The 13,208-nt window shown below is 42.7% G+C and overlaps 1 protein-coding gene across 1 annotated transcript in view; it reads right to left on the minus strand.

Moving 5' to 3' along the window:
* Positions 1–13,208, minus strand: part of LOC146829886 (vomeronasal type-2 receptor 116-like) — a 77,495-nt gene that overhangs the window by 2,334 nt on the left and 61,953 nt on the right. Inside the window, exon 3 of the mRNA XM_085606561.1 lies at positions 2,688–2,811. Within this exon, the coding sequence (XP_085462687.1) occupies positions 2,688–2,811 (124 nt within the window). The remainder of the gene's footprint in view (positions 1–2,687; positions 2,812–13,208) is intronic.

Consider the following 13,208-nt stretch of genomic DNA (forward strand, 5'->3'; position numbering starts at 1 on the left):
ATATGCAGGTGCACATTTGGGGCAGCATTTTACCTTATGGCTGTTGATCTTAGTCAGCCTTTTTGGTGTCCAGTATGATCTCGGAGCAGTAAACAGGTGCTTTTTCCTGAGGGGTGTGGATTTTACCACACGGCAACGAGTTTCCATTGATGCTTGCCACTGATGGAGGATATCTATCTCCGGCAGGGCTTTCCCCCAGATCTCACTCGGAGCTCTGTATTCACTTTCGCCGGCTTGAATAAGGGCCCAGTACCAGAATGAAGGTCTTAATGTTTAGTAGCTTTTCCTCAATGTTATCATCCCCAGTTTGATCTTCCTTTTGGTGTCTAAACCTACTAGTGAGTTGGTAGTATTTGAATCTTGCTAGCGTGCCCTGGGTCTTTTCGTTAAGGGTCTCCCACTCTATGATCAAGTTGTGTTCTATTAGCTGTCCCCAATTACTGATGTTTCCTTCCCTCAGGGGGATTTCTAACTTGTACTTCAGACATTACAGTGTTCCTAGGGAGTCCCAGATTGGCGCAAACTTGCGGAAATATGGGATTTTTAAATTTTTTCTTATTCCATACCAGATTTTTGCGACCGACCTTAGGGTCTTTAGTTTAATTTTCTTGAAATACTTGGGATGACCAAATTTATAAAGAAAGTGGTTTCCTGCTGAATTGACTAAGGCTTTCAGATATACCGGCCACGACTCCCAGCTGACCAGTAGCATCCTGATATTTTTTAATTGGAAGGCTCTGCAATATTCGAGGATGTCAGGGCTTGCCATTCCTCCCTGTGCTTGCTCCTTCTTAACTTCTTCCAGCCACTCCTTACCACCTTAGCGGCCCAGATGAAACAACCTAACTCCCCTTGTAGTTTTTTTTCTGCTCTATCTTGAAATCCAACGGAATAGAACTAAACAGATACGTAAACTTTGGTAGTACATTCATTTTAATGATGATGGATCTCCCCATTAAAGACAGCTGCAGACCTCCCCATGCTTTAAGCAGTTTCCTTACCTCTTTATGAACTCTGTCGAAGTTCATGCTAGCTATTCCCTCTATATCCTTTAGGAGGTCGATATCCAGATATTTTATTTTTTCTTTCACCATTGGGTTTCCGGAGTTGGCATTCCACTCGAGGATTTCAGATGTAGTTTGATTCACCAGATATTCTGAGACTTTCCCAAACTGGTCTATATTATCTTCTATTTTGGGTAGAGAGACAGCTAGGTCACTAGTAAATACCATTAAATCATCCGCATATAATGGTACTTTTTTCTCCAACCTTTGATGTTCAAAAGGTAGCATCCCCTCTTCATTCCTTAAGAGACACGCTAGGGGCTCTATATAAAAGTTAAAAAGTAATGAAGGAAGAGGTCACCCTTTTCTTGTGCCTCACTTTATCTTTATTTTATCTGTGAGACAGTCATTTACTAGGACTTTGGCTGAGGGGTTGTTATAGATCTGTTTTATTGCATCTTTAAAATTATCCCCAAGGTTAAATTTTGCAAGGGTTGCATTAAAAAAAGGCCAGCTAACCCTATCAAATGCTTTTGCGGCGTCAGACGTTATAATTGCCAAGGGGTCGGGTTGGTGAATGGCTACGTCTATAGCACTTATGAGTTCATGGGTTCATTTGTACATTTGGTTTGGATGAATCAAGGACCCTGCCACTCCTTCTAATCTTTTAGCCAATATTTGTGTATATATCTTATAATCTACGTTTAAAAGTGAGATTGGTCTGTAAGACCCACATTTGACTGTGTCCTTCCCTGGTTTTAATAAGATCCTAATTACTGCGTCATTTCAGGAGTCTGGGAGATCTTTTTTCCCCAGAAAGATATCATTCAGGAGTTCCGTCAAGGGAGTGGCCAGTGCTTCTCTTAAAGTTACAGAAAGTTCATTTGGGAGAGCGTCTGGATCAGCCGCTTTTCCTTTTTTTAAACTTTTTATGGATTTTATGACTTCCTCTCTTGTAATCTCCTGATTAAGATCTGTTTTTTGTTCCTGAGACACGGAGGGGGTTGTTACCTTATCCAGAAACTCCTGAATGCCTTATAGTTTGTTGTATTCCACTTTACTTTTGTGATCATGCCTGTTCCACTTTATATATTAACATAGCATTTTTATCTATTCTTTATCACCCTGCAAACATTTTTTTATGAGTCTGCACATTTGCTGTTGTACAATCAACTGTATTTCTGTAATGTTGCTGTCCTTGTAAAGAGAGGTGCTACTCCCTTGGGTCTGATACACAGCAAATAAAAGCAAAATAAATAAATACATGAATAAATAAATAAAGATGATATTCAACTTCGTGTCAAAGTTCTGAGTTTTGCTCATGCACAGCTAGTATTTCATACGATCCAATGATGCAAAGTTTTCTTATCAGATCTTTAGAAGGTTTTCCAGAGCACAACATGACTGATGGGGAATAACACACCATGTTTAGTTACTCAATGTGTTCTACTGACTCTCAAGAGGCTTCAGTGGTCACTGAATCCCCTGGAAGAACTCCACCAAGTGTACAGTTTTGAAATGTTTTTCAATGATTTTGGTAAATAATTCCATAAATATGACAGTCTGACAGATATTAGTGATACTCTATGGATCTGCTTGAGTCTTGAAATCTTCCAAACGCGACCTCGTCTCACTCCTAGGAGCACTAGTGACGTGTGTTTATCAGACTCAAAGGGTACTCACCGGTCTCATTTGAAATCTCATCCGCAGAGCAGGGGACACAGTCAAAGCAGCAGACAGGCCAGCCTTTCCTCACAGACTGCCTGAACCCAGGGAGGCAGCTCTCACTGCAGAAGGAACTGGGAGCCTGGGGGAAGAACAGATACAGAGTGAGGAACTAAAACCATGACTCATGTTATGAAAAATGCATCATATGGAATGACTTATGACTTGGTGCTTCATAAGGTTACCAGAGGGTAGTGAACCATGCCAAAGCATACCATACTATACCATATCATACCATTTCAAGCCAAAGCACACTGTACCCCACTGTATCACGTCCGCTCGATTATAATCAAACGTTAGGTAAAGGGGAAGAGAATGAGAAATGTTCTGCTCATCGATACTTTCTTAATAGTACTTATACTAATGTCACCACCCACTAAGCAACATGCAAGACGTGACTAGATGGAAAATAAAGTTGTTGTGTGAGCTGCCTGGAAGCACAGTGTGAACATTAGTGAAGCAGCCCTGGCATCACACACATCCTGCATGCTGACTTAGTGCCAGATGTGTCTGTTGAGGAAAAGATCCTGCTGTGAGGTGAGGTGGCTGAAGGGTTACATGAAAAGCACATGACAGATGTGGGAAGTGGGAAATTGACTTACATTCCATTGAAACCCTTTGCCCTCCCATCAGTGACTGTGGCATGCCTATGTAGAGATTCACTCTTTGTTGATGCATCTCTGGACCTGATGCAAGCCTTGTCACTGGCGTGGTTGTGAGATACCTAAAAATGTCAGCGGATACCCTCTGAAAAGATCCAATGGCAATACAATGTTAAGCATGTTCTATATTCACAGATGGCTGAAGGAGCCTGAGAGTAGCTTATCAGAATAAAGATCCTGCTCCCACTCCGGAACCGTGTCAAGATGACATCAGATGTGAAGAGGACTCTGGAAATTACATCTTGGCTTCCCATCCCAGAGATCTTAATCTTTTGACTGATAGTCCTCTCTGTTCTTCTCTTCCTCCTCCTCCCTAGAGCTGCTCAAAACAATGGGAAAACCCACAAACACATTCACAGGCATGGCAAAAGCTCAGAAAAGTGTGTTTACACTCGCTCGTTGTTATGTATTCAGCTTGGCTGTGATTGGCTGTTGGGCTAACAAGGTTCTGCTGATGGGTGGGGGAATCAGGGCCCTCATTTATAGTATTTGGTGTAGGGCAGCACAGCAAATCAGTAATTTTTAAAACAAAGTTGAAATGTTGGAACAAAAAAAAACTTACACCATGTTTGACACATGTAGAAGCCTACGAATTAACAGGTATATTACTTTCATATCATCTACCAAAGCTTCTTACCACAAACCAAAAATGTAAAAAAATTATATGAGTACATCCAAAAATTTAAATAATGCTACTTTTATGTAAACTTTAGATGAAAAACTCAAAATTCCATATATAAGGTTTTTGTATTACCAACAAACCACCATGTAGGCTGTTTTACTTCATTCCTTTATTTTGTCTTTGCCTAGTAGTAACTAGATAAATGGACTCTGTAAACAACACTCCAAGGGGCATATTATCAAGCAGGGCGTTAAAATTATCGCTGCTTTAGCGGCAGGAAACTGCCGCTAAAGCGATGATAATGGGCTTTATAATATGCCACAGAGAATTCTCATAGAAGCCCCTGTTGACACCAGAACATGGGCTTCTATGGGAAGTCTCTACGGCATATTATCAAGCCCGTTATCGCCGCTTTAGCTGCAGTTTTCTGCCGCTAATGCGCCGATAATTTTAACACCGTTTCTTGATAATATGCCCCCAAGTCCTTCCCAGAGGAAGGTGTTAATCCTCTCACTACCGCTCACATTTAATCTCAAGTTTTGGTCTTTTTCTTTGAATCTTCTGTGTTCTTCATTTATTGACTACTACAGTGACAGTTTTGTAGTAGAATTGCATAGATAAAAGGCTTGAGACTCTGCACATAGTTTGTGAATACCACTTTGTGCTACTTTTTTAATACTAAAACAGATATCTGAAATGTAGTTTCTGAATTAGGGTCTATGTACAGAGTCTTACAGCTCCACCTGTCCGATCTTTTTCTCTGGAGAGTGCTCTGCATTGGAGACTGAACTTTCAGGCCGAAGAGTAAAAAACTCTGTCCCAAGAGCAGACTGCCTGACCCATAGCAGTGAACCCCTCAAGAGTCTCCACAGTTGTAAAACACTATTTGCAAAGTAACAAACACAGTTTGTGAACACCCAAAATTACTATACTCACACAAAAGTGTAGGCTTATCTTTGTAAATCAGGCACTGTGTGTTCCAGAGTGTACCATTCAGTAGGATAAAAGGAAGCAGACCTGCCTGATTGTCATAAGATTAATGTCCATTATCTCCCATTACCTTAGATTCCATTTTCTCTTGTCTACTCTCTGTTTTCTTTATTGATAGAGAAGAGGTACAATGATAGTTGTAGAGAGATTACAGCTTCCAAGGAGCAGATGGGCGGTAGATAGTGGTACCCTTACCGGATCTTGGCAGGCAGAGCACACATAGATCCCAGGGGTGGTTCCTCTTCCTTTGCCCTTTGTTGATACTCTCGTATTTCCAATCATTTTTACTTTAATGAGCAATGAATACAAACAGGTCACAAGTGAATTAGCCCCATTCAACGCTAGTCACCCACTCATCCATTCACTCATTCCTCATACCCAGACTTGCAGACATCCAAAGAACAAATCAATACTGTTGCAGGGATTCAGCAAAAGCACAGAACTATGCTTGGGGCCATTGAACCTTAGTAGGTAGGGTCTGAGTTATACTACCCCCTTAGTACCAATGAGCCCGGAACTCACTAGCTATAGTATGTTACTTGTCCTCCTACTGACTCACAGAGGAACATGTGATTAGACACCCTAGAACACAACACTTGTGACCCTCTCAGGAATCGCAGTGACAGAACACACCCTTTCGCTCTCACACTCGTACTAGTCCACAATAAGGTCTGACAGAGACATGAGAAAAGTTTAAAATATTTATATTTACTATTGTGCTCTGGTGTGCCGTATACATGCCACAATGAGTAGCGGAAATGCCTAACACAAAAATGGTCAGCATAGTGAGTAATCCGTAATTCATAAAATGAGCTGTCATAATATAGGACAGGGTAAACTAACCCCTCTCCCTTTCTACAGAAGAAAAGTGATTATATATCAAAAGATCTCTGGGTGTTTGCCACAGACACCATACCTTAGCATGCACAGATGAGGGTTCTACATCTCAGGTGTAGTTGCGATCTCGTCTGTGTATTTGCCTGTCTGTGTATACCTATATGACAAAGAGTATGTGTTTGACCTTGTCTAAGGTGTTCAGACTAAACCACAGGAAAATACAGAACACAAAATAACAGTAAGTTCTGTGTGAAAGTACAGAGTGGCACAAAGCAAAATACTGTGTATTGTAATGTGTGCAAAGCAAAGTAAGGACTATTTGCATGGACATTTGACAATACACATATAAGGCTGATATAAAATTGATCCACTCTGGTTATTGCCAAGCCCTTTGATGTGCACTTTATCAATTTAATATCAACTGCCTACAGGTGTCTTTGTGAGGGGCTTGCTTTTATTCAACCTTACCTCAGTAACACATAAGAAATGGAAATGCCCATTATTTCACAAGATTATAATTTTCCATTATCAGCAATTTGGGAGAAAATTTCTCAAGAGCCCTCAGATTATTTCTTACTTGTGCTTGAAACATTTATTCCCCCAAAGTTGGCTACACAAGGGTACAATTGAATAAACCTGCCTTCTCAGTACTAGACACTTAGATATGAATTGCAAACCCAGAAATGTCTAAGTGGAATACGACCAGCCACACTAGTTGTTTCAGAGAATGAAACGGCCCCTTGTTCTGGAATTACAAGTAATGTGACTACCCTGGTTTATAAACAAAAACAGCAGCACACTCTCATTTTAGCATACCCATCACACTTAGGGCATCACAATGAGGTCTACAAAAAGTGATGGATGGAATGCATGAGATAATCTCAGCCACTGATAATTACCTGGGCCGCATCCCATTCCATACTTTTTCTGCCCACCATACCACCTCAGATTGGATCAATCCCTATAACAAATCTGCCTTGGCCCTGCTCCAATAGGAAGAGAACAGCCTAAACTGCCAAGCCAGGTCCTCTCTGAACCCAAACACAGGCAATGCAAGACTAGTTTCAGCCTTCATAAAAATATATATCTTTAGATGTCCGAGCTGAGCAGCAACGGCTTCTTTAGAGAAGCTCTTTCCAACCTTCTGGAACCTTCCTATGTTCAGCTGCGGTGATTGCAGAGCACACCGAGGAGCACAGAGGAGTCTGGCTCCTAGGACATGTAGTTTGATACAGAAACACTTGAGCTGTGCTCCTACGATAAGCATCTTTAGAAAACTTCTACAACATGGTTGTTCGACCTGTCAGCCTTAGGGTGGTCTTCTCCCAAACTGCCTGCTCTCACCCTCCCATTTTCTAGTACTTTGTTTTTGCTGCCCCTAGGGCTCTGTGCACTGTACCACTGCTCACCAGTGCTCACTTTCGGAAATATGATAAAATGGCTCAGATCTGATTGGAATATTTATGTTACCCATAAGTCCCCGGTAAAGTGGTGTTTCATCTTCCCAGGGTTGGCAAATTAAATGCTTCTAGAGGGCTGCAGCATTTAATGTGACATCCTCTGGAGTCGCCACTTAAAACATGTCTCAGGCCTGCCATTGCAGAATGCTGGCTGGTTGAAGCTGCCATTTCGACTTGCCAAGCCTTAAACTCACTATGTATTACATTTAATTTCCCCTAAGGTAGGTCTTTTGTAGTCCATGAAGCAGGGTGCATTGTAATTAAATTACTGGACATGTACTTTTAAATTTTACATGTCCTGGTAGTGAAAACCTTCTGTTTGTGTTTTGTGCTTTCATATACTGTTTTCACTTAAAATCTTTAAAATTCCATGTCTCTGCGTCTACTGATTGAGTTTTGATGTTTAGCTCTGAAATTATTTATGAAGTTTTCCTTAAACTTTCTAAAATTGACAGATTTTTCTTGTGTGATACTGCATAAATACTTTAGACATTAAGCCTGACTGCTTCTATGCAAAGCTACCAGAGGGTTAAGCATGGGTTAATTGTGGGGGCTTGCATGTGACTTCATCCTGTCAAGATTTTGGATTTATGCTTGAGTATGGTTTTACCACCCTCAACCAGTAACCCAATTTCTTACAATGGTTGTTGTCGGAAAGCACCACTTTTTGCATGGTTACCCCACACTTTTTGCCAGATATCTGATGCCCTTTGACTGAATGTGCACTGGGGCCTTGCCACTTAGGTTCCCAGTGCCTGTGTTCATTCCCAAAATGTTCTTCCCACAATGGGCATACCTTTGGCCTACATATAAGTCACTTGTAGAAGGTACCACTGGTACTAAGGGCCTTATGACCAGACAGGGTCTCTAAGGACTGCAGCATATATTTTGCCATCCTCAGAGACCCCTCATCTAACACATACACACTACCATGGCAACTGTGTGTTTTTGGTGCACACCCCTGTATGCCATGCTCACCAGCACTGCCTGTGGCATAGGTAAGTCGTGCCTCTAGCTGGCCTCAAAGCCTATGGTAGGGTGCACTATACCACATGTGTGGGCATAGCTGCATGAGCAGTGTGCCCCTACAGTGTCTAAGTCCATTCTTAGACATGGTTAGTGCAGTTAAGCCATATTTAGTACATGAGCTGTGAGTTTGGCATTACAAACTCCACAGCTTCATGGTGGCTTTACTGAATGCTAAGAAGTTTGGTATCAAACGTTTCATCACAATGAACCCAAACTAAGGCCAGTTTTGCATTTATAATAAAATGTACTTAGAGGGCATCTTAGAGATGCCAACTGCAAAAAACAACAACTCCTTAGTGCACAGCTGACTGGTCTGCACCAGCCTGACACACACAGACATGCTTCTGACCCCCTGAGGTGGGAACTCTTGTGCTCTCATGCGTCAGAAACAAAGCCTGCGTGGGGTTGAGGTGCTTCTCATCTATCTCCAAGGAGGAGCAGCATTCAGGGCAGTGAGCCTCAAAGGCTTCCTGCCCTTTGTTATGCTAGCTGGTGCCAATCCAGCTAGTGGAGATGCCCGCCCCCGACCAATCCTCACTTTTGGTGGCAAGGTCGGCAGTAAAATTAGGAGTTAGGAGAGGTGTGTCCCCTCTCAGCCAGGACCGACCTTATGGTGTCCAGAGCTGAAGTAGCCCCCTCCTTGGAAAATATTCCATGTTGGATGGATGGATAGCCAATCAGGTTAGGGGATGCCTCCTCCACAAAGGGAGGGGGCACATAATGGATGTAGTCACCCTAAAGGCAAGTAGCCCATTGGCTACTACCTGCCAGTACTTGTAATGCACATAAATTCAGTATTTAGTGGCACCCTTGAACCTTGATCATTAGATCTGTGATGACCTAAGAAGGAAGAAGAAACTGTAGAGAAGCCTGAAGACAGTGACTGCCTTGGCCCAGCCCTATCAGCCTGTCTCGAAGAGCCTGCAACAATAAGGTGACCTGTCTTGCAGCCAGTGACCTCTGAAAACCCTGGGAGGACTGCAGCCTTTGAAAAATGCTCCAATCTCCTGTGGACAGCAGACGTGTCATGAAGAAATCTACTCCAAGGACTCTGGATCGAGCTAGAACTGTGACAGCTGCCCACTCTGTACCCAACGGCGACGTCCCAAGTCTGAGTGGCTCACCTGTCCAGTGAAGTCTCCTCAGAGCTCCTGATCTTGAATCCACTGTTGGCTGACTTCTCCTGGATACCACTAAGACTTCTGCAGCCGCATCGCGAAGGGTCCCCCTGAATGTGACCAGTTCCAGTAAAGAAAGTCCAACACCTAGAGGCTCCCCAGCATCCCCAGCTTACTTTCCCAGCTGGTAGTCACCTTCCTACAGCCTCCTGGTCTGAGCCAGCAGCCTCTCTCTGTGACCGAGATTCCCCTTTTCTTGCTTTGGGTGCCCGCAGCTGATTTGCACCCTGCACCCAGCGACCACTGTGCCGCAGGTGGTGTTTGGTTGGTGCTGCCTTGTGGACAACCACTGTGTGTGCTTTAATCTCCTGGGCCTGTGCCCTGGAAGTATGGGTACTTATCTGCATTCTCTACCTCTTGTGGGGGCCCCCAGCCTTCACTGACTAACATTGGGTTCAGTGACCGCTGCACCTGACTGCCCCTGTGCTGCTGGTGGTGAAATACCAACCTTGATCTGACCCTCTTCTAGGGTTGGGCTAAAGCCCCAAGACTGGATGTGTAAGTCAAGTACTTACCTGTAAATGTGCATAACTGGTTTCCTCCAATAGGATTGCATTGCATTTCTTCCAATTTGCCCTAAGTGTCTATCTTTAGCATGTGCTAAGATCTATCACTGTTATTTGATCCATCAAAGTATTTTCAGTACTACTGTAAAGTACCTTTATTTCTTTTGCTACACAATTCCTATTGTGCCTGAAAAGTATTGCTATGTTAAAAAATTTAATTGGCACTGATCTGCAACTGAGTTTCTCTTAGTTCTAGAAATAAACTTAACAAAGCTATATTTTTATACAAAACAATTGGTCTTGGATTCAGTCTTTCAGGGTGTGTGCAATCATTTCTTTCCTGGCTGTGTACAACAAAGGCTTAACATAGACCTCTGATAGGCCTAACTGCTTAACCACACTACCACAAACGAGAGTAAGGTATAATCTCCTTTCACCTCTGTAAAACCTCTGGGGATCCAATATACTCTGTGCACACTACAGCTTACAAACTAATATTCTCTCATGAGCAGCATTCTATTGTGTTAGATTTAAAATTCCCTTTCCTATGATGACTCTCCTGTGTTATTTCAGATTAGCAGTGTGTGGCTAAAAAACATACATTTGCATTCACGTTATGCAACCCACTGAGTTATCCTCACAGCATGTAAGCTTTAGTTAGCCAGTATGCATCCATTTTGTATTTAGCAATCCATATTAGACTGTGCCTGGGTTAGTCCTCAGTGCTCATATTGCTTGCCTCAGCAGAGCACTGTTTTCTGTTATTATTTCTCCTTCTGTCCAAGGCTGTTTCCTTGTCTTGCTAATGAATAAGGTATTCTGCCTCAGCGTCCATCTTAGGGTGGTGGTCTAACCTGGTCTCTCTCTCCAGAGATCCTTATAATAAAGCCTGATTATATTCTCTACTGTCATGATCCGTGATTCACATGGTAGAGAGTTCCAGAGTTTGGGTGCTAGGTCGGAGAAGGGCCGGCCTCCCCACCTCGCTTTCCTGACACTGATGGTTTTCAAAGTCCTTCAGAGCTTGATCTCAGATTCCTATTTGGAACATATGGGGACACCAAGTTTCAAATTTTTCAAGGGTCCCTATTGCATAGTGCTCCGTGCGTTAGTACCAGCGCCTTGATTCTGGCCTCCACCGGGAGCCAATGAAGTTCTTTAAGGGGCTTTTTGGCTGACTCCCAAGCTGCGGCCTTACACAGCAGCCTAGCTGCCATGTTCTGGACCACCTGAAGTCTGTTGATCACGTATTTTGGTGCCCCTAGGAATAGTGAGTTTCCATAGTCCAGACGTGATGTGACCATAGAATGGACTACAGTCTTTCTATGGTGTATCCGATCTAGGATTTTCCAGAGAATTTTGAGTAGTCCGAAACAGGTGCCAAATACTTTTTTGACTTGAATTGTCATTGATAGGTCTTTTTTGAGCCAGGCTCTCTATGTATTCTTTAGTCATGGGTGGTCCGCCCAGGCAATTAGGGCAACTTATAGATGGCCTAGGAATTGTCTTTTTCCTGAGGATCATTAACTGTATTTTGTCCCCTTTTAGTTTTAAGCAGCTGTTGGTCATCCATTCCATGACTTTCTTGATACCGGGATATAACCTGTCCCCGTTGGTTCTAGGGTCTAAAGAAATCACCAACTGCGTATCATCAGTGTAGGAGGTCATAGAGATGTCAAAATCTTGGGCAATCCAAGATAATGGCTCCATAAAAACAGTGAACAGTGTGGGACTCAGCGAGGAACACTGTGGCACCCCACATGTTAGGGACATTGCGTTAGAGAAGAATTTGCTTTCCATAACTTGGAAAGTTCTTCCCTCCAAGAGTGAAGTCAGCCACTGTAAGTTGGCACCTTGTAGACCGAAGGCTGAGATGTCGAAGGCTGCACTTAGGTCCAAGGGTAGTAAAGCTGCTGAGCTTCTCCGATCTAATGACATTCTGAGTTCCTCCACCACCGTCAACAGCGCAGACTCAGTGCCATGTTGTGCACAGAATCCCATCTGGGTGGAGTAGTGACAGCAGTTTGTTTCCAATGATCTATTAATGTGTTTTTCCAGTAGCTTACTGATGAATGGCAGCATCGAAATGGGGTGGTAGTTCCCTAGTTGCGCTGGGCCTGCATTGGCTTTTTTAAGCAGGGGTTTAATTATGGCATGCTTCCATGCCACTGGAACCACACCCATCTCCAGAGACTGGTTCATAATCTTGGTTCAGTGACTAAATATCGAGGGACATAATATAGAATGCCCAAAATATCGACGCCAAAATATAGAAGAACAGAATATCGACTCCCTATCTACAAACAGGTAAGTACTAAAATATCGATTCCAAAATATAGAATGTTAAAATACATTTAGCTAAAATGTCGATTTTTTAAAATGTATTAAAAATAATATGAAAGTAATTAAATATTAAAAACTATTAATTAAAACATACATAATATAATATAAAAAAGCTTAAAATGTAAACATAATAAAAGTAATGTAAAAAAAGTAGAGATTTTGTTAGATAGTGAGAGCGTAAAAATTACTATTCCCACTCCAGTGAGTGCAACAGTAGGGAAAGTGTTGGATAGCGTAGGGGTAAAAATTACTATTCCCACTCCAGAGAGTGTAACAGTAGGGAAAGCGTTGGATAGCGTAGGGGTAAAAATTACAATTCCCACTCCAGAGAGTGCAACAGTAGGGTAAACGTTGGATAGCGGGAGGGTAAAAAATACTATTCCCACTCCAGAGAGTGCAACAGTAGGGAAAGCATTGGATAGCGTAGGGGTAAAAATTACTATTCTCACTCCAGCGAGTGCCACAGTAGGGAAAGCGTTGGATAGCGGGAGGGTAAAAACTACTATTCCCGCTCCAGAGAGTGCAACAGTAGGGAAAGCGTTGGATAGCGGGAATGGAAAAATTACAATTCCCACTCCAGTGAGTGCAACAGTAGGGAAAATGTTGGATAGCGTAGGGGTAAAAATTGCTATTCCCAGTCCAAAGAGTGCAACAGTAGGGAAAGCATTGGATAGCGGGAGAGTTAAAATTACTATTCCCACTCCAGAGAGTGCAACAGTAGGGAAATCGTTGGATAGCGGGAAGGGAAAAAATACTATTCCCACTCCAACAGTAGGGAAAGCATTGGATAGCGTAGGGGTACAAAGTACTATTCCCACTCCAGAGAGTGCAACAGTACAGAAAGTATTGGAT

Source organism: Triturus cristatus, chromosome 5_2 (assembly GCF_964204655.1).
Source record: "Triturus cristatus chromosome 5_2, aTriCri1.1, whole genome shotgun sequence".
NCBI lineage: Eukaryota > Metazoa > Chordata > Amphibia > Caudata > Salamandridae > Triturus > Triturus cristatus.